The sequence below is a fragment of the Echinops telfairi genome, unplaced genomic scaffold (genome assembly GCF_000313985.2).
Source record: "Echinops telfairi isolate 266 unplaced genomic scaffold, ASM31398v2 ScPeMD7_5592;HRSCAF=6446, whole genome shotgun sequence".
Lineage (NCBI taxonomy): Eukaryota > Metazoa > Chordata > Mammalia > Afrosoricida > Tenrecidae > Echinops > Echinops telfairi.
Genome location: NW_022109491.1, coordinates 36,909,569 through 36,931,090, shown reverse-complemented (window position 1 = coordinate 36,931,090; position 21,522 = coordinate 36,909,569). Strand labels below are relative to the sequence as shown.

Below are 21,522 nucleotides of genomic sequence, written 5' to 3'. Positions count from 1 at the left end.
ATAAAATGATTTAAAAAAAAACATTTACCAATACAAGAATTCTCAAAGATTCCAAAAAATTGAAATTCTCAAAAATTATAGGTATTATAAAGGAGCCCTGGTGGCAAGGACAGTTACGTTTGGGGCTGCGAACTTCCATGTCAGCAATTCAAATATACCAGCTGCTCCCCTGGAGAAAGTGGAAATTATCTGTTCTCGTAAATATTTACGGTTGCTATGAGTCCAAATAGACGAGATAACAGTGGATTTGAAAGGGGGTGGAGGTTATTTGGCTGGTATTATGGACTGAATTGTGTCCCCAAGTTCTTGTGCTTAATTCCTGGCCCTTTTGCCTGTAGATCGCATTCAGTTTGAAAATAAGGGGTCTCTTTGTAATGCTAATGCAGCCATGCAGATATAGCATGGAAACCAAAGCTAATCACAGTTGCTATAAAAAGACCAGTGCAGACACAGAAACACACAGATGGAGCAAGACAAGTACCTTGTGAGAATCTTCTATAAGTCAAGAAATACCCTGGAACCAAGGACTACCCACCAACAAGAAAGTAACTGACATAGCCTAGAATCTGATTTGCACTTTTAGCTTATTTAAAAAACCCTCTCCAAATTCACTGCCATGAAGTTGATTCTGACTCATAGTAACGCTACAGGGCAAGTATAACTACCCTCATGGGTTTCTGAGACTAAATTTTGACTAAATCTTTCTCCCAAAGAGCGAGTGGTGGTTTCAAATTATTTCAAACTGCTGACCTTGCAGTTAGCAGGCCAACTGTTAACACACTCTGCCACCAGGGCTCCTGACGACTTGTACCCACTCTGCCACCAGGGCTCCTGACGACTTGTACCCACTCTGCCACCAGGGCTCCTGACAACTCGTACCCACTCTGCCACCAGGGCTCCTGACAACTCGTACCCACTCTGCCACGGGCTCCTGAAGAACCATCCACTTCTGTCCTATCAGCCGCCCCCTGGGGGGTCAGCTGTACTAGGAAATTAAGGCATCTGGTAACTGGGGAAACTGGCAAAATTCTTAGCAAAGACAACAGTTCTGTGCCAGTAACGAGTGAGGCTGACCCCATTTCATCTGTCACTCTGTCGTACTGCAGACACTCTCGAAAAACAAGACTCCAGGAGTTGATGACATACCATCTGAAATGGTTCCACCAATGCAGGACAGGAAGTGCTCACTTGTCTCTGGCAAGAAATTGACTAGATGAGATCCACGTTTGTACCCACTCCAAAGAAAGGTGATCCAAAAGAATGTACCCATGATCGAAGGATATAACCAGTATGTCCCACACAGCTAAAATTTTGATCAAGATCTTTTTAAATGTTTGTGGCAGGACATTTACAGGGATATGTCATGGGTGATGTCAGATGGATCTGGGCTGAAAGCAGAGAATACTAGAAGGATGCTTACTATTTTATGGACTCTGTAAAAGCATTCAACTCTATACTAATTATGGATAATATTTCAAAGAATGGGAATTCCAGAATAATTAACTGTACTTGTGTAGAACATGTATTGACAAAGAGGTAGTCATTAGCGAGAACAAGGGGATACTGCATGGTTCCGAGGTTTGTATCTTGTCATCATACTTACTCAATCCATCTACCGAACAAATAACCCAAGAAGCTGGAGGACATGATGTAGAATTTAGCCTGAGGCCTGGAGAAGACTCATTAACAATCTGCAACATGCAGGTGGCACAAGTTGGTTGAAAGGATGACTTGGAGTGCGTTTGATGAAGATCAATGATAGCCTTCAATATAGATTACACCTCCACATCAAGAATGCAAAAATCTTTACAACTGAGCCAATAAATAACCTCCTGATAACAGAGAAGACGGAAGTTGCCAACGGTTTCATTTAACTTGGGTCCATGGCCAGTGCTCATAGAAGTAGCAGCTAGGGAATTAAATGAAGTATTGCATTGGGCAAATCTAATGCAAAAGACTTCTTTAACATGTTAAAAAGCAAAGATGTCACTTCAATGACTAAGATGTGCCTGACTCAAGCCATGGTTTTGTTTTAACTGCCTCATATTTGAAAACTGGACAAGGAATAGGGAACTTAGAAGAACGGATGCCTTTGACTTCAGTTATTGGTGAAGAATATTAAATACACCACTAGACTGCCAGAAGAATAAACAAACTGTTCTGGAAGAAGTACAGCTAGAGTGCTCCTTGGAAGTAAGGATGGAGCGACTTAGTCTCACCATGCCACAGGACTCATCAGTCCCTGAAGAAGGACATCATGTTTGGTAAAGTAGGTCAGAGACAAAAAGGAAGACCCTCAACAAGATAGACTGATGTAAAGGCTACAATGGGTGCAAGAGTCGGAACGGTAGTGAAGATTACGCAGGACTGTGCAGTGCTTCATACAGGATGACTGAGTCAGAGCCGACTCAAGGGCACTATTCACAACTGCACTAGGTGGAACTGAGGATGAACACTCTCCGCATTCCAGCAAATCCACTCCGGGCACATTTCCTACACCCACCAGCACATGTGCACAACCTTCCTCCCCAAGAATGTTCATCCTAAATTGTTGGGCATATTACAAAATTGGGAAAAATTTAAAAGTTCCTTAGAGAAAGGTATAAATAAATGGTATATTGTTACAAAAGGGAAGTTTACCCAGCAGATAAATCACTAGAGCTACCTAATCAAATTATAGCACCAACATACCAATGAGTGAGAAAAAGCTTGTTGCTGAATACTATGTAGGATATAGTGGAGCCCTGGTGGCATCGTGGTTACAAATTGGGCTGCTAACTGCAAGGTCAGCAATTTCAAACCACCAGCTGATCCAGGAAGAGCGACAAGGCTTTCTACTCCCATAGATACACAGTCTCAGAAACCTGTAAGGCAGCTCTACTCTGTTATATAGGCCTACTATGAGTTGGAATCAACTCAATGGCTATGAGACATACTATGTGAGGAGCCCTGGTGACACACTGGCTGAAGCACTCGGTAGCTAACGACTGGCTGCTCCTGAGGAGAAAGATGTGGCAACCTGCTTCTGTACAGATTATACTGTAGGAAACCCTAGCCAATTCCAAAGGGTACTGAACCTATGAGGCAGTATAGAACTGCCCCTTAGAGTTTCCCAAGCTAGATTCTTTACCAAAGCAGCTAACCAGGTCTTTCTCCACTGGGGTCACTGGATGGCTTTGAACCACCGACAAGCAAGCAACCTAATGCCTGATCACCAGGGCTACTTACAGTTCATGTACACATCACACCGATATTCTCATATAGCTTTGTCTATGTTTCAAATGATCACATCACAGAAAAATTTAAAGATTTAACAGAAGAAACCACTGCTGATGTAGTAAAAAGAAATAAATCTTTAGAGCTAAGGCTGTTGGGCGAAACTGATAAAAACAACTGTTTAAATGATAGATTTTGATCACAGAACTCGGGGATCCTTTAACAGCAGCAACTAAGAAATGTGGTCACAGAGGAAATTTAGGACAACATCTGAAAAACTTCCCATCACGTCACCGCCAACTTACAGGCCCAACAGGACAGCGCAGAGCTGCGCAATCGGGTTTTCCCGGCAGTGATCCTTACAGAAGCAGACTGTCATTTTCCTCCTGTAGCCCAGCAAATAGGTTAGCAGTATTGGCCATGCAGTTACGCAGCTGAGCATTTTACCACTTTGCTACAAGGGCTGCTGAAGACACCATCAGTTAGTGGTACCAGCAATGGAGGAAAGTCTGAACAACTCCATTGTGGCTGTTCCTGGCCAAAGGGTGGATTTCAACTCATGGTGACATATGAGCAGAGTAAACTATGCTCCCTGGGGTTTCCAAGTCTATGACCTTTCCCCAAAGATCTCCAGGCCTGTCTTCCTGCTGGGGGGACTCTGTTGTTGGTATTGCCACTAGTTGCCACTGAGTCGGTTCCAACTCATCGGGTGCACAGAATGAAACACTGCTCAGTCCTGCGCCATCCTCACAATAACCCCCACACCTGAGCCTCTGGTTGCAGTCACGGTGTCAGTCCATCTCCTTGAAGGACTTCCTCTTTTTCACTGCCCCTCTACTTTACCAAACACAATGTTCTCCAGGGACTGATCTCTCCTGACAACATGTCCAAAATATGTAAGACCAAGTCTTGCCACGCTTTCCCCTAGGGAGCACGCTGGCTGCAGGAGGTGATGGAAAATACCATGGGCTAGATCAGGTGTACCTGTGTCTTTAAAGTGACATCTCTGCTCTGTAACGCTTTAAGGCAGTCTTATGTAGCAGATTTGTCCAATGCAAAATGTTGTTCCATTTTCGGACTGCTGCTTCCGTTATGGTTAAATGTGAGTCCAAGTCAAATGAGATGCCTCTGGGTGCATTCACACTTCCAATCTTTCAGGTACTCTGTAAGTGCTAAACTCTGTGTCAACCAAGAAAGCTATGCCCCACAACATTACAACTCCCTAGCTTCTATTTTAGAATACAGGCAGCGTGCAGACTGTCAAGGATTGAACTGTGTCCCTAAAAATATGTGTTGTATATCATAACTCTAGTATCTGTGATCAGGAGCCTTGTTGGTACAGTAGTTAATGCTCAGCTGCTAACTGAAAGATGGGCAGTTGGAACTCGACAGCTGACACAAGGGTGCATGCTGTGCCAGTCTGCTTCAGTAAAGACTCGCAGCCGTAGAAACTCTATAGTGCAGGTCTTCTATTTTGTCTTAAAGGGTTTCTATGGGTCAGAATTAACTGCAATAAATTTGGTTTGGTTATAATCCATTTTGGGAGTAGGATTTCTTTGTTAATGAGTATTAGTATAGGATGTGTCTAAAATAAATTTCTTTTGAGAGATACAAGTACAGATTGAGAAAGAAAACACAGATGGGGGAAAATGCTACGCCACATGAGATGGCCAAGAACCGAGAAGTAGAAGTTGAAGAGGCAAAAACCATACCCTACACCACTAGAAAGCCTCCCCCTAGAGCCTGTGCCTTGCATTCAGACTTCCAGCTTCTTAAACTGTGAGAACTCAATGTGTTTGCTAGAGCCAGCCGTTTGTGGCATGTCTGTGGCAGCAGCACTAGAATACTTAGACAGAGACACATGGCACCCAAAACCTAGCTCACTACCATCGAGGCAGTTCTGGCTCTAGCAACCTTATGGGACATGGTAGAACTGCCCCTGTGGGTTTCTGATCCTGTAAGTCTATAGGTGTAGAAGGTTGCTTGGTTTGAACTGCTGACCTTGTGGTTTGAAGCTCAAAGTGTAACCACAACGCCAATGTGCCAAGACAGGAAAAAAACAAATAACAAATATGGACACAAAAAATTCTCCAAATGACAACAGTACCCAGAAATTCTTCCTGAACATTCTTTATGGATTACTATCATCCAGTCCCCTGAGACCTAAACAAGAAGCCCTGGTGGCACTGTGGACTAGGTGTGGAGGAGGTAACCAGAGGTCAATGGTTCAAATACACGAACTGCTCCTGAAGCTAAAGGTAAGGGTGACCAATTCAGTAGAGATTTACAGTTTCCAAAATGCTATATAGCACCAGTTCTCAACATAACAGTAGCAAAATTACAGTGATGAAGTAGCAACGAAAATAATTTTATGGTTGGGGGGTCACCACAACACGAGGAACTGTATTAAAGGGTTGCAGCATTAGGAAGATTGAGAACCACTGCTATATAGGTATTGCTATGAGAGGCAATCAACTCAATGGCAATGGGCTTGGTTTTGGTGAGAGAAACAATAAAGGTGTAGTATAGATATATCCAAGATGACTGCTAGGATGAAATTCATTTACAGGCAGAACCAAGACAAAACTAGGTCACAGATACAATTAGAGGGGATAATATTAACAATCTTGGCTTCTTAACATAATAGTATTAGAAGAAAAAAAACAGGGAGTTGAGGAGAGGCAGGAAAAAGTCCAAATGCATTAATTTCAGTAGGTAGGTACTGTCTATGTACAACATAATGTTCACTGAAATGTTGATATCAGAGAGTACAAAGGTGTTCTTACATCAATTTCCACTTAATTATTTTAAATAAAAATAAATAATTTTATGAGCCAATGAAATGTACAAATGACTAAATCAAGACCAACAAAGCATCCAAGTTCATAATGACCCACTGCTTAAAAAGTGGAGTTGACCGATGGCAATGTGACAAACTAATTCTCTTTCCAGAGAGCTATCCTGAATGGGAAGGAAAGAGTGGAATTACAAATAACTTGAGATGCTGCACAAGCCTGAGTGTGCGAGCCATGTGAAAGCCATCTGTGTTGTAGCAAAAAACCAGTTGAGAGCCCCTCAATCGGGGGATTTAAATTGCATATTGAATGCAAACTGGACCTTTACCATAAGAAACTATGGCCACAGGAAGAGGGAAAACTGGTGGAGACATTTAAAAATAAACAACCAAACACAGAGGGGAGAGGAGTGCACGGAGGGGGTGGGGGGCACAACCTCGTAGTCCCAACTTGAGCAATAATGCAGACCTGCCAAATCTCTTCAACTTCTATTCACAAGTAGCCATGTTAATGGGTTGGGTTTGAAGTCCTCCCATTTTCTTTCTGGAAAAAAGGCACAAATGAAAGGGATAAAATGCCAAAACACTTGGTCACCAGAAAAAAAGGCACTGGAGTTAAAACATAGGGACAATTTACAAGTAGAGTGAACAGCCTGACATGGGATGCCAGGAGAACCTACAGGACTACGAATCTTAGTCTAAGGAGGCAGGGTTGCTCTATTTATTTTTAAACCATCTTGACACCACAAGAAATGCGGGGAAGATCTAAAAGACAAGCACATGGACCCAGTTAACTGACCATCTCCTTTGTTTAGCTTAACTGTTTAGCTTAACACTGATCCAAGCATAGGCCCAGAAATGAAATATTTCAATGACCAACTTTTACTCAAGAACCAAATAAAATTATGATTAGCCATAGACAAATAATTAAAAAAAAAACATGTTATTGGGGGGTTGTACAGCTCATCACAATCCATACATAGATCCCTTAACAAATAATTTTATGAGCAAAGTTACACAATGAAAATTTGCATCTTTAAAAAGGAAAAATGGGGATCCTATTACTTTAAATATTAAAAACTATCTCTATTCAAAACACAACATGTTTTGGGTGTTACATGATGGAGATCTTTTCTTAAGGCCTCTCCCAGTGAAAGTGTTTCCAAGATGTAACATTCTTCCTAACTCCTAGAGAGGACGCATTAGGGCCTCCTCAGAGCTGAGTACTAACACCAGAGGAATCCACAGGGCCCTTCCTGAACTTCAACATAGGAGAGATACACAGAGAGACTAAATGTCAATGTATAAAATTTGATCCAGTGACACAATTTCTAAGAATAAAACATGTGAAAACTGCATGTGTTTAAACACCTTCAGAAGATAGCACATTAATTCTGATGAGCAAAATACGCTTCAATGCCCGGAAGACTGAAGGCAACCATTTCACCCTACTTGGCTCATCAGGTGAAGCTCCCTATCCTTCTGCTAACCCTTTCTCTAGTCCTTTTGTGAAGGAGATACTTTGCATTTTGTATTCTCTTTAAAAGTATACACAGAAGGAGCCCTAAAGATCCAGCCAGGCAGACCCTCGCATAGCGAATCCCATTCCCTTTTGCATTCTCCTCGTAGGCCTCATGGGCCCTTTGTTTGTTTGTTTGTTTCTTTGTTTATTCTAGCCGATTGAAAAGTAGAAAGATACTAGTAAAGTAGGAAGATATAAAAGGGGCACTGAGAAAAATAAGAGAAACTGTGCGGGCACTAGATAGGTGGTCAAGCGATATCAAATACTTCATTTACCTTGTTTTAAAGATTTCTATTCTTTGAAAGGGATAAAAGAAAGTATAGTACTCATTTTCCTTAAAGACTTAAAGGCACTTAAAAAAAAGGTGTCCACTGTCATTCAGAGTCTATGGGAAACCCGTGAAGGGGCTGGGGAAGCTGGACAGTCCAAAAGCTGGGTTATTTCAAACACTTGTAACTTTCAGGTACGGATTTTGGAGAGAGAGATACTTGTAAATAATTGTGTGGTTATTCCCTGCTGTACTTTTCTGGGATACCAACAAATCAAGTGGGTTGGTTCTGAATCAATGGAACCCACTGTAACCGATTGGCAAGGAAGACCGCCGCCACCACGCTGAACCCGGGGTTTCTGTGAGTCTTCAGAGAGCCTTGAGCAGCGTGCAGGGTTCAGTGTGAACTACTGTTTACCCCGGTGAGGCACAAAGGAAATACCTCAGTGGCCTGTATCTATGTGGCAGGTTCCTTTGGGAAAAATACAATATGCCTGTGGACATCTACAAGAAATCCTTCTTTAAACCTAAGGCAGAAAAGCTCATAAAAGAAAATGGAAGAAAACTCACTGCCATCGAGTTGATTCTGACTCATAATGACGCTATAGGGTGGGGAAGAACTGCTCCTGTGGGTTTCTGAGAAGTGACTCTTCATGGGAGTAGAAAGTGGAGTGGCTGCTGGTTTCAAACTGCTGACCTTGCCTCTAGCAGCCCAATGAGTACCCGCTACACCACTGGGGCTCCTTTGATGAAAGACATCCCCTCCCCCACACAAAAAGCTAACCTCAAACCCTAAGAGGTATGTTCTTTGCTTATATATTACACAAATACCAGACGAGACACTCTCTCATTTGTTTAATGTGTCAACGTGGAAGGGACAACCTTGCCCAACATTTTGGCTTAAGGGAAGTTATCATCGATGACTCTTGAACAAAAAGAACAAAATTGGGAACTGGAAAAAAAGTATTCTTTGCTTATTTTAGCTATATTAAGAAATATGACAATAATTACGTTGCTGGAAGTTGAATGTACTTTTTGAAATATTAATCATCAAATGTCAGCACAAGAAGGTCCTGACATCATCTACTCCAATATTCTTATTTTACAAATAAGGAAGCAGAAGTCCAGGAGGTTGGGAGGCTTCATTCAAGTGTCACGGCTCTTTTTATAGGGGGCAGTGGGGAGGGTATCAGGGCTCTGAACCAACTCTGTTTAAGACCTGTAGGTCTCCCAATTCTATGGTGGTAGCCTTTCTTAACTAGAAGACTTTCTGCAACAATCACGTATCATGGGATCCATGGATGACAGGCCCCCACTTCAAAGTCAGATATTACTTCCACTCGTAATAAGTTTGAGTGTTTAGTGAAACACTCAAAAATCAGCAAAGGCAAAATAGCCCATTTGGCCACTAACATATGCCAATGTCTTTTAGATCACACACACATACATACACAAACAGCACACAAAATGACTAAAATATTGGGGGGCAGCTTCGCCCTGTGCCCCACAGGTAACTGTGAGTCAGGATCGACTCCAGGGGGGTGGGCTTGGTTTTGGAGTGTCTTCAGCATCATACCGAGCCAATTGCTCTTTGAGAAATAAGTACTCATTTTATTGGTTTTGATTTTTTAAAAAGGGGGGTATAATTAATTTTCTTGTTGAGGACGGCACACAGTAGAACAAAGGCAATCACATCGTTTCTGTGCGTTCAATTCAGTGAGGTGGGTTGGATAACCATTCTGACCCTCGTTTTTCAAGTTGTGTCCCCCCAGGGCATCCGATCTACTCTTTAGGCTTCTTGTTCTAGTTGGATCACAGAGAGATGGTGCTGTTTGGTATCATCAAACTGGCTCCAACTCTTAGTGTTGGTCCCAACTCATGTGTTACCATGCACATCAGGACCAAACACTGTGCGGTTCCTTGCCATCCTCACAATTGTTGTTCGGTTTGAGTCTGTTGTTACATCGGTGCCTCTCAGTCAAGGTCCTTCCTCTTTTTGGCTGCCCTTCTACTTTACCAAGCATGACGTCCTTCTCCAGGGATTGGTCTCTCCTGATACCATGCCCATGCACGTGAGACGAAGTCTCGCCATCTTGCCTTTGCTTCTAAGGAAGCCGTACTTCTTCCAAGACACATTTGTTTATCTGCTTTCTTTTGTATTGCTACAAAAATCATAGACCCTTTTTATGAAACAAAAACATCAAAACACGAACCTATTTTTTCTAGGCATGTCCTCCACTTCGGTCTCTACACTTTTCAAGGCAATGTCTCCATTTCTTCCCAGAGGAACTCTGTACCCTTCCAGTCACGCTGTGTCAACAATGGGAGTTTCAGGCATCTTTGAGGGACTCAAATCATGCTCCCTTAAAAAATTTTTTTTGGTAATTAAATAATATTTTTATTGACATATCTTACTCATTCCAATATATCCCTTCCCTTCCCATATGGTTCTGTTGTTGAATCCCATTGGGTAGGGTTATACAATCATCAATGCTATGAACTCCCCTCTCCCTTTCTCCCCCCCCCCTCATTTCTGTACCCTCAAGGAACCCTTCCTCCTGTCACTGTCTCTGAGGGGTCATCTATCTTGACCTTGACTATCCTCCTTTGTAAAATAAAATTTTCATTGTGAATGAGGTCAGGCTGGGCTGTTCACATTTCAGACCACCCACTCTGCATTTAATGGGTCACACCAGTCATCCCCCTCCCCCCCCATGCATTCTCTCCCACCACCACTCTCCCTCTACCCGTCAATTCTCTAGCCTATTGCTTAATCTCCCCACCCTTGCCCTCCTTCCTTTGGGAACCTCCAAAGAGTGTTCCCTTTGGTGTGCAAGGCTTTGTCTTGGCATTTCCCTGAAGAGCAGTGGCCTCATACAATAGTTGTCCTTTGGAGATTGACTAGCTTCCCTCAGCCTAGTGGTCTCTAGGCCTGTCTTTGTCTGGGTTGACTAGAGAAACACCCAAAAAAAAAAATGACTAAAATATTTCAGCAATGGGTTTGCCCTTATTTCTAAAGTATATTACTATTCAGGAGAAAGGAGAGCTCACTGACATGTGACAATGAAGGAAGAACTAAAGAAAGTATTTCCCATTTCACCCAAGACTACCCTTAGCGTCTTATGCAACCTTATCTTGCATACGGTTAGGTGACATCCAGTCGGTTCTGACCGACAGTAACCCTATGCATAACAGAACACAACACTGCTCGGTCCTGCATCATCCTCACAATTATTCTTATGCCCGAGTCCATTGTTGCAGTAGCTATGTCAAGTCATCTCATTGAAGACCTTCCTCACTTTACCAAGCATGATGTCCTTCTCCAAGGGTTGATCTCTCCTGACATATGTCCAAAGTATGCAAGACGAAGTCTTGCCATCCTTGCCTCTAAGGAGCACTCGGGCCCTACTTCTGGTCAACACAGATAGATTTGCCCACTAAGTAATCCATGGTATTTTCAATCTTCTTCTCCAATACCCCAATTCAAATAAACTGATTCTTCCTCTTCAGTCTTCCTTATTCAATGTCCAGCTTTCACATGCATGTGAGGCAACTGAAAATACACAGCTTGGATCAAGCACATCTTAGCCCTCAAAGCAACAGCCTTGCTTTCAGTATTCTAAAAGAGGTCCCATACATACAACAGATTTACCTAGTGAAATACACCTTTTGATCTCTTGATTGCAGCTTGCATGAGCACTAACTGTGGATCCAAGCAAGAGAAAATCTTTGACAACGTCATTGTTTTGCTTGCTTAGGGAAGGAAATACATATGTGGCGTTCCTTGCATGAAAAGAAACTTCCAAGGTCCTAAGATTCCCAACTGGCCTCAGTTTCTTTCTGCTGCCCAAGTTATATGAAGGGACTTTACAAAGATGATGGAAAACCATCATCATCTTTCAGCTTCATTCCTTTCACAAACGGGGTCAGAGGCAGCAAGGCCCTCAGCTTACCCTTCAGCACAGTGTTTCATCTTGGCAACAGGATTTTGCAGCAGCCTCTGCTCAAATTGTTCAATCATCACTCACCCTGCTGACTTAAGTGATCTTGAATCTGAAGATAATTTTCATATTGTCTCACTATTTCCCATTATAAATTAACGACATCTGTAATACTGAGTCATAAAAGGTCTATCCAAAGAACCGTATTAAAAATTACATGGAACAGCTTTCCCTAAGCAGCCTCTTGACAAACACATACCCACCCTTTTCCATTAAGACCTTCAGAATCCTGCTCTGCAGTGACCTTGGAAAATTGGGAATGATGTGTTACTGCACAAGATCTAACAAGTTACTACAGTTCCAAAAAATGTCTGAGTAAGTAAGAGCTGAGTCGAATTAGCCTGGATGCTGGGTTTGTTGTTGTTCTTGTTGTTGTTTGTAACTTTCAGAGAGCTATTGCCTTGCGGAAGATTTTTCGACAATACCAGAGCAGTACAGAACTGGATGGGTCTGGAGGCTGATCTAACAAAGACTTGTATACTGAGCAGGATCCTGAGGCAGAAAGTACTATAGTGGATCAGCATCAGATGATCCAGTGAACAAAAAATTAACAGTTAGTGTGCCCCACATTTGAATATTCAAAAGAGACAATGTTTTGAATGTAGAAATGTAATTTTATTATAATAGGAGAAATTCTTTTGGACTAGAGTATTTTCCAAAGGGCTGGGTTTAAAACATTGCCAAAAATGCAAGGGTAGAATGTTTAGTGCAACTAATTTGATTTCAAGCCATTCTTTGAGAAACTATTAATTACAAGTATATTCAAGTCAAACATTCTGAAAACAGGGATACTGAGGACCTTGGTCACCCCTCTGCCTGATCACTCATCCCAGGGAAGATGTAAACAGTTCTATTTAGTAAGAACCAGCTGTCTGTTCTGTCTACACAGTCTCTGTTCAACTTAGTGCCATCGAGCGGATTCTGAGTATAGCTTGGTAATAAAATAACAACTCACTCAAAGTGACTCTGTAGAGTAAGGCAGAATGGCCCCTGTGGATTTCCAAGTCTGTGCTTTCTACAGGAGACAGTGGGTGTGAACTGCTGATCTTGCAGTTAGTTAGCAGCACCATGAATAACACACTACACCACCAGGGTTCCTACACGCTCTCTTAATACAAGTATATTCAGGGCCCAGTTGGGTAAAAGGTGGGCTGGTACCCACAGGGGCTTAACTGTTGTCCACTGTGGGTGTCTATGAGTCAGAATCAAATGAAAGCAGTCCATTTTCTCTAAAGGGTCTGACCCTACCCCTTGAAGTGATGAAAGACAGGAATCCAAGGTTCCCAAGTCCCCCCTTCAACAATTATACCAGCCTTACTTACTTCCCAGGATAATATATTTTAATCTGGTTAGTACAAGTTAGTATCGTGGTTAGTAAAACTTCTCAAATTTTTTAACCCTGTAAGTACGTGCACCTGTCCCAAATGCCTGCAATTCTAAACCAATCTCTGCACAACCAAGACTGTAACTAGTAGTTTCAACCTTCTTCATCAAAGCAACGGACTCTGAGGCAGAGATCTCAAGTTCGAAATCTGTGCTTGCCACTCTCTACTTCTGACCTGGAGTCTGGAGTGATGTTAATCAGCCCATCTGCTACTTGAGATTAGAGGTTCAAGTCTACCCATAGGCCATTCCAAAGAAAGGTCTGGCAATCTACTTCAGAAGCATCAGCCATTGAAAACCTTAAGAAGTATAGTCCACCGGACACACCTGCGGTTGCCCAGAATCAGAGGAGGTTTGGCAACATCTGGTTTCCTCTGTCATGAACGCATTTACCCAGCTTCTCTGGCCTGGTAAACCCTCAGGAACCTGTCAACAGTAACGTGCAGTTGACAGTGTTGTTCAAACTAAATGGGAATTTGTGTAAAAAACACTTAGTTTTGCAGGTGGTCAGTAAGTACTGGTTCCCTTATTTTGCTATCACACGGGAGTTTGGAAGAGCACTTAGGATAAGAAACAACATAACCAATTTGAAGCACCTGAAATGAAAAGCCTAAAGAAGAAGCTGGATAATCTTAACACTGTCTGTCACCTAGCTGATACCTTTGACTTAAATACCAATGAAAACCAACCCCACGGCCATCCAGTCCATTTCAACTCACAGTGACCCGATAGGGCAAAGCAGAACTGTCTCTGTGGGTTTCCAAGTCTGAAAGCCCCGTCTTTCTTCGGAGGAGCAGCTGGTGGGTGTGATTCGCTGACCTTGTGGTTAGATGTCCAACATTAATAAACCACAATGACACCAGCGCGCCTTGACTACTAATAGCTAAGTGGTTGTGTTTTTTTAAGTAAATGCTTACTCATTACCCAATATTGAGTTAAACAGTTTGGCTCTAGCCTTTGAAGACATTCCATATGGAAATGAAGGAACTATCATGCCACGGGCAGGAAAAATGTTGGAGTCCACCTGAGGATTGTGCAGGGGGTCCACGTGAAGATTGTGAGGACTGTCCATCTGAGGAGTTCCCAACAAAAACCCCTTCAAGTGAAAAATCAAACATCTAAAGAATACTGGTAACCTTTCCAGAACCTGAAATAAGAAAACTCAGTGGTTTCACTGGCTGCTCTCACTGAAGATCAGCATAACACCCCAATAACAGCTTATACTGCTAACTAATTACCTTTTATCGTCTGTTCCGTAAGCACAGAGGTCTGCTGAGGAAGGATTCAATTTGCCACATTGGCAGCACTATGTAAGACTAAGAAGCCGTCCCTCTCTTTCAGAACTGAAACGGAAGACGATGGAAAGTGCTAAGGCTCACTGGGTTTTGAAATGGAGAATCACTAATAGCCCCCAAATCCGGAAAACCCACCTTGAACATGAGTGTTAGTGTCTCACTGAGCCCACTGCTTTTGCTACTAGCACGTCGCTTAACTATTATTGAAATCTAAATTGTCCATCAATGTTGAAAATGGACAATGGGGATCCTGGGGTTGCATTAAATTCTTCCTCTTTAATCATTTTTAAATGATCTATAACGAGTTTTTAAAAAATCTACACCCCCACCCCCACATCTCCCATGCTCCCTACAGTAAGAGGTTATTCCATGTACATTTAACAGACGATACTCTTCTCTGGATAATTTTAACTCTTCCTAAAAATAAACAGTCCAGTCACCCACCCAGTGAGGGGCAGCGGCTCCAGAAAGTGGTGTCACCACAGATGGAGGCTCAGTCATTGTGGGAAGTGAAACAGACTCAACCAGCACTGGCACTGATAGGGCGGCATCCGATCCCATCAGGCCCTCTTTAGAAAAGGAAGCGTTTCGTCAGCTGTCACGTCGGAAGACGGTGCACAGTGGCTAGCAGCTGCAATAGAAAGCGGTTGAAAGTACTAGAACTACACTGCATTTTTTGGTTGTTGTTGCTTCACACCCTGGAGGAAGTACAAAGGGAATGCTGAGTCAAAAGCAAATATGCAGACTCATGGCTGACTAGGCACTCTTTAGAAAGCGACCGCGTGGTTCAGAACAGAAGAAGAATGAATGCACTCGAAGGCTTGGGCCTCTTACTCAGTGTCTTACATGGAGTAAACACTCAGAAATTTTAGAAGGCTAAAATCCTCTTTGCCACTTCTTTTGGTTTTTTTGTAGTATTTTGGTTTTAATTACCATAACACACACACACTGAGGGATGGTAATAACCTGAAAATGCCTTCACGTGCACTCCAATAATAAAGCAAGCTGCTGCTCTAAGTACAGCAGTAATTATGATCATCCTCATTCCCAGTAGCCAAGAGAACCTTCTCAAGGGTCAGATTATTCCAGCTACCTCCGGCATGCCCCTGAGGCCTCTCTACAAACTTCAAGTCCTCATTATTATGTTCTCTACGAAGGCCAGTGTAAAAGATTGCCAAAGAGAAACTGGCAGGGAAGTTTCTAAGCCAGCAAAATGCTGGTGTCTCAGGCCCTTGTGGCTGCAGTCACTGATGCAAAGATGGACACTAATTCAAACTTACCTCCAGGAATTTGAAATTTGCGATCCGGGCAGAAAGGGCAGCAATCCTGCAGGACATGTAAGCTGGGAGGTGATGAGCCACGATGCTCAGCCTAGCGTGCAGCAGAGCTGCGACGGGCCAGCAGAGAGATAAACACAAAGTAAATGCAGAGAAAAAGGCCTTCTCCTCAGAGAGAGGCCTGCACTGGAGCTCCCGGGAAGCTCCAGCCCTGGGCAGCTCCGTGGCCCACATGATACTAGGTAACAGGGTACATACCTGCTCCCTTAGCCTAAAGGACAACAGACCGGGTGAGGGCGGGGCTCTCTAGGTCTCCCAAGCTTCCTGCCTTTGACGGGGTACAGTCAGGCTAGCACTTCTCTCTCAGTCTCTATCAGTGGAAAATCTTTCACTGTTCCTTCTCTGACAGATTTCTGCCTTCCACTGGTTCCAAGTTTCTTTGTATCTTTGTAAAAGTTAGAGTAGTTTTATAGCTATGGTAGTTTGCACAAATTTGTCACCTTCTTCCAAAGTGTCTTGACAACAGCCCAGTGTGTGGTTTGAGGCCTCTGAATAAAAAACTAAATTCCCTACTTTTCTAATAATCAGGGCCGCAAAACAAGGACTCTGATCTAATGGGAGGCATAGCAGCACCGCACATTCCTGGAGGAAGAAACAAGACTGGTTGAGGTTAGAAGACGTCCCTGGCCTACTGCCCTGAGATAGTCTTCAGACCTTGAACCCAAACCACTCCTTAACACCTGAGAATATCAGTGACTCACAAAACAAAGGCTCTTAGTAAGTGCTCTGCTCTTCTGAAAAAAAAAAAATCCAGTTCACACCTTCAGCTTTTCCCAGAGGAACGTGTACATATGCCTTCACAAGCAGTGACGTCAACAGACAAGCTCTCTCAGCAATACACTGACCGTGGTCTCCTGTGGTTCCCTTCAGAGACAGGTGCAACCAAAGCCATGGTTTCCGAGGGGAAAGGTTGTTCCACGGAAGTTATTCAGAAGGCTTTCTTTTTCAGGATTCCCAGGGTTAATCTTGACGGACTTTCTTAAAGGAGGCAGGATGACCATAGGGCTTTATTAGGAAGCCATTTTATGAAAACTGAAAATTTTAGTGGTGAGAAAAAGGCATAGGAAGTTGTGCTGAAGAACTGTTTTCCATCACAATACATCTGCTTGTTCTTCAAGGGTAGCAAGAGCTATGCAAATTTGGGGGGGGGGCGGAGAAACCTTACACTATCTACCCTGATATTGTCCCTTTTAGACTTCTTTTTGTCTCCCAAACTGAAAGGACATTTAGAAGGAACGCGATCTGGGTCCTTTGAGGATGCCGACATTGCCAATTTGATTGTCAAAGGCAGCAGAATCCCCCAGGGAAGGGTTAGAGACAGAAACACTGCCTTCTGAAATGCACACACCTAGATAGAGGTTCAGTTCAGGAACAAAGGGTCACATGTTAATATCTATTCAATAAAGGCTTCTATGACTTTGTAGGAATATTTTGTGACTTACCTTTGTATTCTGTGATCACTCAACACTCCTTCAGAACAGGAGTCGGCAAACTTTTGAGATGGAAGAGCCAATCTCGTCCCTCACAGCAATTTAAAAATTATTCAAGAACCATAAGTATATATTTTCCAAACAAATGAAATCCCTATCATCTGTATAGTAGCCTTTGAAAGTTTTCCATTTGACCTCAGAGCCACATAGGTTATCGAAAGAGCTGCGGATATATGGCTCACAAGCCACCGTTTGCCAACCCTGCTTTAGCCTAAAGAATATCTTTATTAGATTACAGACTTTTGGAAGCAAAACACTTAAACAAATCTCGGTTTACTTGACAACCTGAAGCATTACTAGACCAAAAGACTTTCCATCAGATTTTTCAAAGGACTCACCAGAACTTAGGCAGCTTTAAAAAGGACCACAAAATAAGCTGCTTCACTAAATACCATGGCAGAAAACTCTTAAGCCAGAGATAGTTAATATTTCTTATGATAACTGATAATGCTCAAAATTTATTAAAATGTTACCTGGCAGTGTGCTAAGTACTTTACATGTATTATTTTATTTAATCCTCTCCATTACACTATGATTAAAACAAAACAAAAAATCATATACCATATACATTTGAGTATAAGCCAACCCAAATATCAGCCGAGGCACCTAATTTTACCACAAAAATTGCATTAAAAATGTGCTGAAAGTTTAAGTGGAGAGAAAATGTTTTGAGAAGATGAGGTCAATGAATGTACAAATGTGCTTTACACAATTGATGTGTGTATGGATTGTGATAAGAGTTGTATGAGCCCCTAATAAAATGATTTTTTTTTAAAGTGCTGAAAAACTCAACTTATACACAAGTATACACAGTGATTAGCCTAAAATCTGAAAACCCATTGCCAACATGTCAATTCCTCCTCAGAGGGACTTTTCAGGAGAGGACAACTGCCTCATTGGGTTTCCTGGCTGCAATCTTCATGGGAACAGATTGTCGCATTACTCTCCCAGAGAACGGTTGGTAAATTCAAATTGCTGACCTTTCACTGTAAGCACTTAGACACTGCACCACCAAACCACACACATACACACACACACACACAAAACCCCAATGGCATCGAAACAATGGTCAATTCCATCTTACGACCACCCTATAAAGGGTTTCCGATACAGTCAATCTCTATGGAAACAGATAGCCTCATCTTTCTCTCAAGGAGCAGTTGGTAGGTTTGAACCACCAACTTCGCTGATACCTGGCTGACAGTGCTACCAGGACTCCACTGTTCATACAAGAGATGCGCATGCTGCTGCCCCACACTTACAAACCCACTACTTTAGAGAACAGAGTCTTTCTCGTCTCTTACTCCCTGTTGCCTATGAGCTACTGATGTGTGGTTTTAATCCTCTAACGGGTAGTTCACCATCCATCTGTCAGCTTGTCATATTGTGGGAGCACATGAGTTGCTATAATACTTGAAGCGATGTCACCAGCATTTCAAATGCCAGCAGGGTCACTCATAGCAGCCATGCTTTCACAGAACTTCCAAGCTAACAGAGACTAGGAAGAAAGACCTGGCTATCTACTGTCAGCATTCGCTAATGAAAGCCCTGTGGTTCACAACCAAACACTGTCCCACACTGTTTGAGAAGAGGAACCCCTGAGGTGGGAAGGTTCTACCCAGCAGACTAATCCATGCTAACGATCATGAGGGTGGCACAGGACCAGGCACTTCTTTCTGTTGTAGACAGAGGTGCCATAAATCAAGTCAAATCGACAGCATCCAACAACATCTAAAACGAGAGGAGGAGGAGTAATAGTAGAAACACATATTCCAGCTTCACAAGCTACGGTCCAAAAAAGGCATCCCACATGCCTCTTCTATATTACAGGAAAAAGTTACTAGCAACATCAAATAAGCAAACAAAATATATTTCAAACTAGCTGTTTTAAGGTTGTTTTCTGAATGGCATCAACATTTTAGTTATAATTCCTAACACCAAAACAAAGAAACAAACTGAACAGTCCTGACTGAACTGCTTGTCTTAAAATATGCATACACACACACATATATACCTCTATGTACATATTTAATTTTAATAATTTTATATAAGCAGTGTATTTATATTATTTATTTATATATCCTAGCACTCACAAATAGAATTAAATACCTAGACATGGTTATATTAGAGCTAAACAAAAAGGATCACAATAAATGTTTTCAACTATTGTCTGTTTTAAAATCAGTTAACAAAGAAGGGAAAGGAAGCAGGCACTTTAGCTCTCTGAGTGATGGCTCTGTGTTAAGGTGGACAATCACCCTGGGTGGGAGTTTATATTAACTCTCTTAGCAGATGGGGACTGAAAGTTCAGAAGGACTCAAGTCCCTTTCCCAGACAGGGGCCCCATGGAAGAAGGCCTGGCAGTGTTCTTCCATAGAAGCAGCCATAGAAAACCCTAGGCAGCACAGTTCGACCGTGGCAGGCATGGAGTCATCATGGATAGGAAAGGACTCCAACAGCAACTGGAGCTAGCAATGGTTCTCAACCATGTTGTGGTGACCCCCAACCATAAAATTATTTTCGTTGCTACTTCATTACTGTAATTTTGCTATTGTTATGAAGCAGGCGACCCCTGTGAAAGGGTTGTTCGACCCCCAAAGGGGTCGTGACCCACAGGTTGAGAACTATTGAGCTAGAGGTAATCAAACCCAAGTCTTTCTACCTGCAATGTCCCCAAATTTTCTACTCTTTTATCACTAAACCAACACTGAGATAAAATCATATGCAATTATAGAAACAGAGACTTTGCAGGCTTCCAATGTAAACATTTCATTTAATATAGACACTATGGTGAACAGTCTCTAAGACCAAGTGCAATTCCCGCCCCGCCCCCTCCTTTATATGTGTGTGCTGCTCCTCCCATCAATAGATAAGAGGAGCAGACCTTGTGGTGTGTTTCCACAAATAAGCTATAGTGTGCTAGTTCCAGACCTGGCCCTTAGGAAATCTTGTGGCTCTGGCTTCCTTGTTCCCCATGAAAGAACACTAAACAGGTGACTGAAAGCTTTTTGAGACATCTGTCCTGATCAGTAATGAGATGCATCCAAGGGAGTGACCTCAGTCAATGACATATTGAACCGAAGAAAATGGCCCAGCTGGATTTTCTGGCCAACGGAACCATGAGAAACAATCTTTGGGATGACTTGCTCGGCAAAGACAAGGAGGTTAAGTGTCTTGCTATAAGCAAGAATCACTAGCAGGGATTAAAATTAAGTTCCCTGACTTCCAGCTCCGGGTACCTACAATGTAAACTGATAAACAGGACACCCAACAAATCAACAACATTCCGTTAAAAAACAGTACTGACTGCAATGACTATATTCATTTGGCCCCAACTCAGCTATGCAGGGTACTTCTGCATCTCTGGGTTGACTGGCGCACTGCTATTGTCAGTTTGGCACATTAAATTCTGAAGGCCTCAACTGCATGGCAAACTCCCAAAGGATAGGGATCGGCAGTCATCAGGTTTGCCTACAGCTCCAGTGTCTACCTCGAGGCCTTGCATACAATAATAAATGAAGATTTGTTGACACCCCATAAATGAAAATAGACTAGTTCTTACTCCACAGAATCTTAAAACCAGGGACAAATAAGAGAGGCCCAGTCCCTTTGGCACCATACAGAACCTTGCTACAACATAACGACTGAGGGCCCATGACATGACAATATATATCTAGTTTTCAAATACTTCCACAGCACTATATTTTCTACTATTAAATTGAAATCCACAAGAAGCCTTGTGAAACAAACAGTAGTATTCTTCTCACCTCATATCTGAGGAGAAGATATTCGGAGAGGTAAAATAATTCACTCAAAGTCACCAAGTGTTAAGTAGAACCATAATGTGATAAGTGGAACCATAATACGAATTTGGGAACCTTGACTAAAAGTCTGATGCCACATTCATCATCTAGAGCTCCATCCTCAAAAAGCTGACCACCTACATATTGGTATGAGTAAGCTATGTCAATAAAAATATCAGTAAGCCATGTCAATAAAAATATTATTCAAGGGAAAAAAACCTGACAACCTAAGTAGGAAGACATATGATAAAGAGAACCTTGCGTAACACGAACAGAAACTCAGAGAAAGGAAGACATTTAGAATTGGGTACAAGCTCAAGACTAATCCATAAGAGAGTAAATTTGCCTCCCAGCTCTTTCCTCTATTTCCCTTGATTCTCCTCCTGTCCCACTAGGCAAAGGGCATTTATAGA

The 21,522-nt window shown here is 42.4% G+C and overlaps 1 protein-coding gene across 1 annotated transcript in view; it reads right to left on the bottom strand.

Annotated features, from left to right (window-relative positions):
- LOC101655932 (SLX4 interacting protein) overlaps positions 1 to 15,816 on the bottom strand; it is a 180,139-nt gene extending 164,323 nt beyond the window's left edge. The window contains exon 1 of the mRNA XM_045295169.1: positions 15,760 to 15,816. Within this exon, the coding sequence (XP_045151104.1) occupies positions 15,760 to 15,816 (57 nt within the window). The remainder of the gene's footprint in view (positions 1 to 15,759) is intronic.
- Positions 15,817 to 21,522: the final 5,706 nt, after the last annotated feature.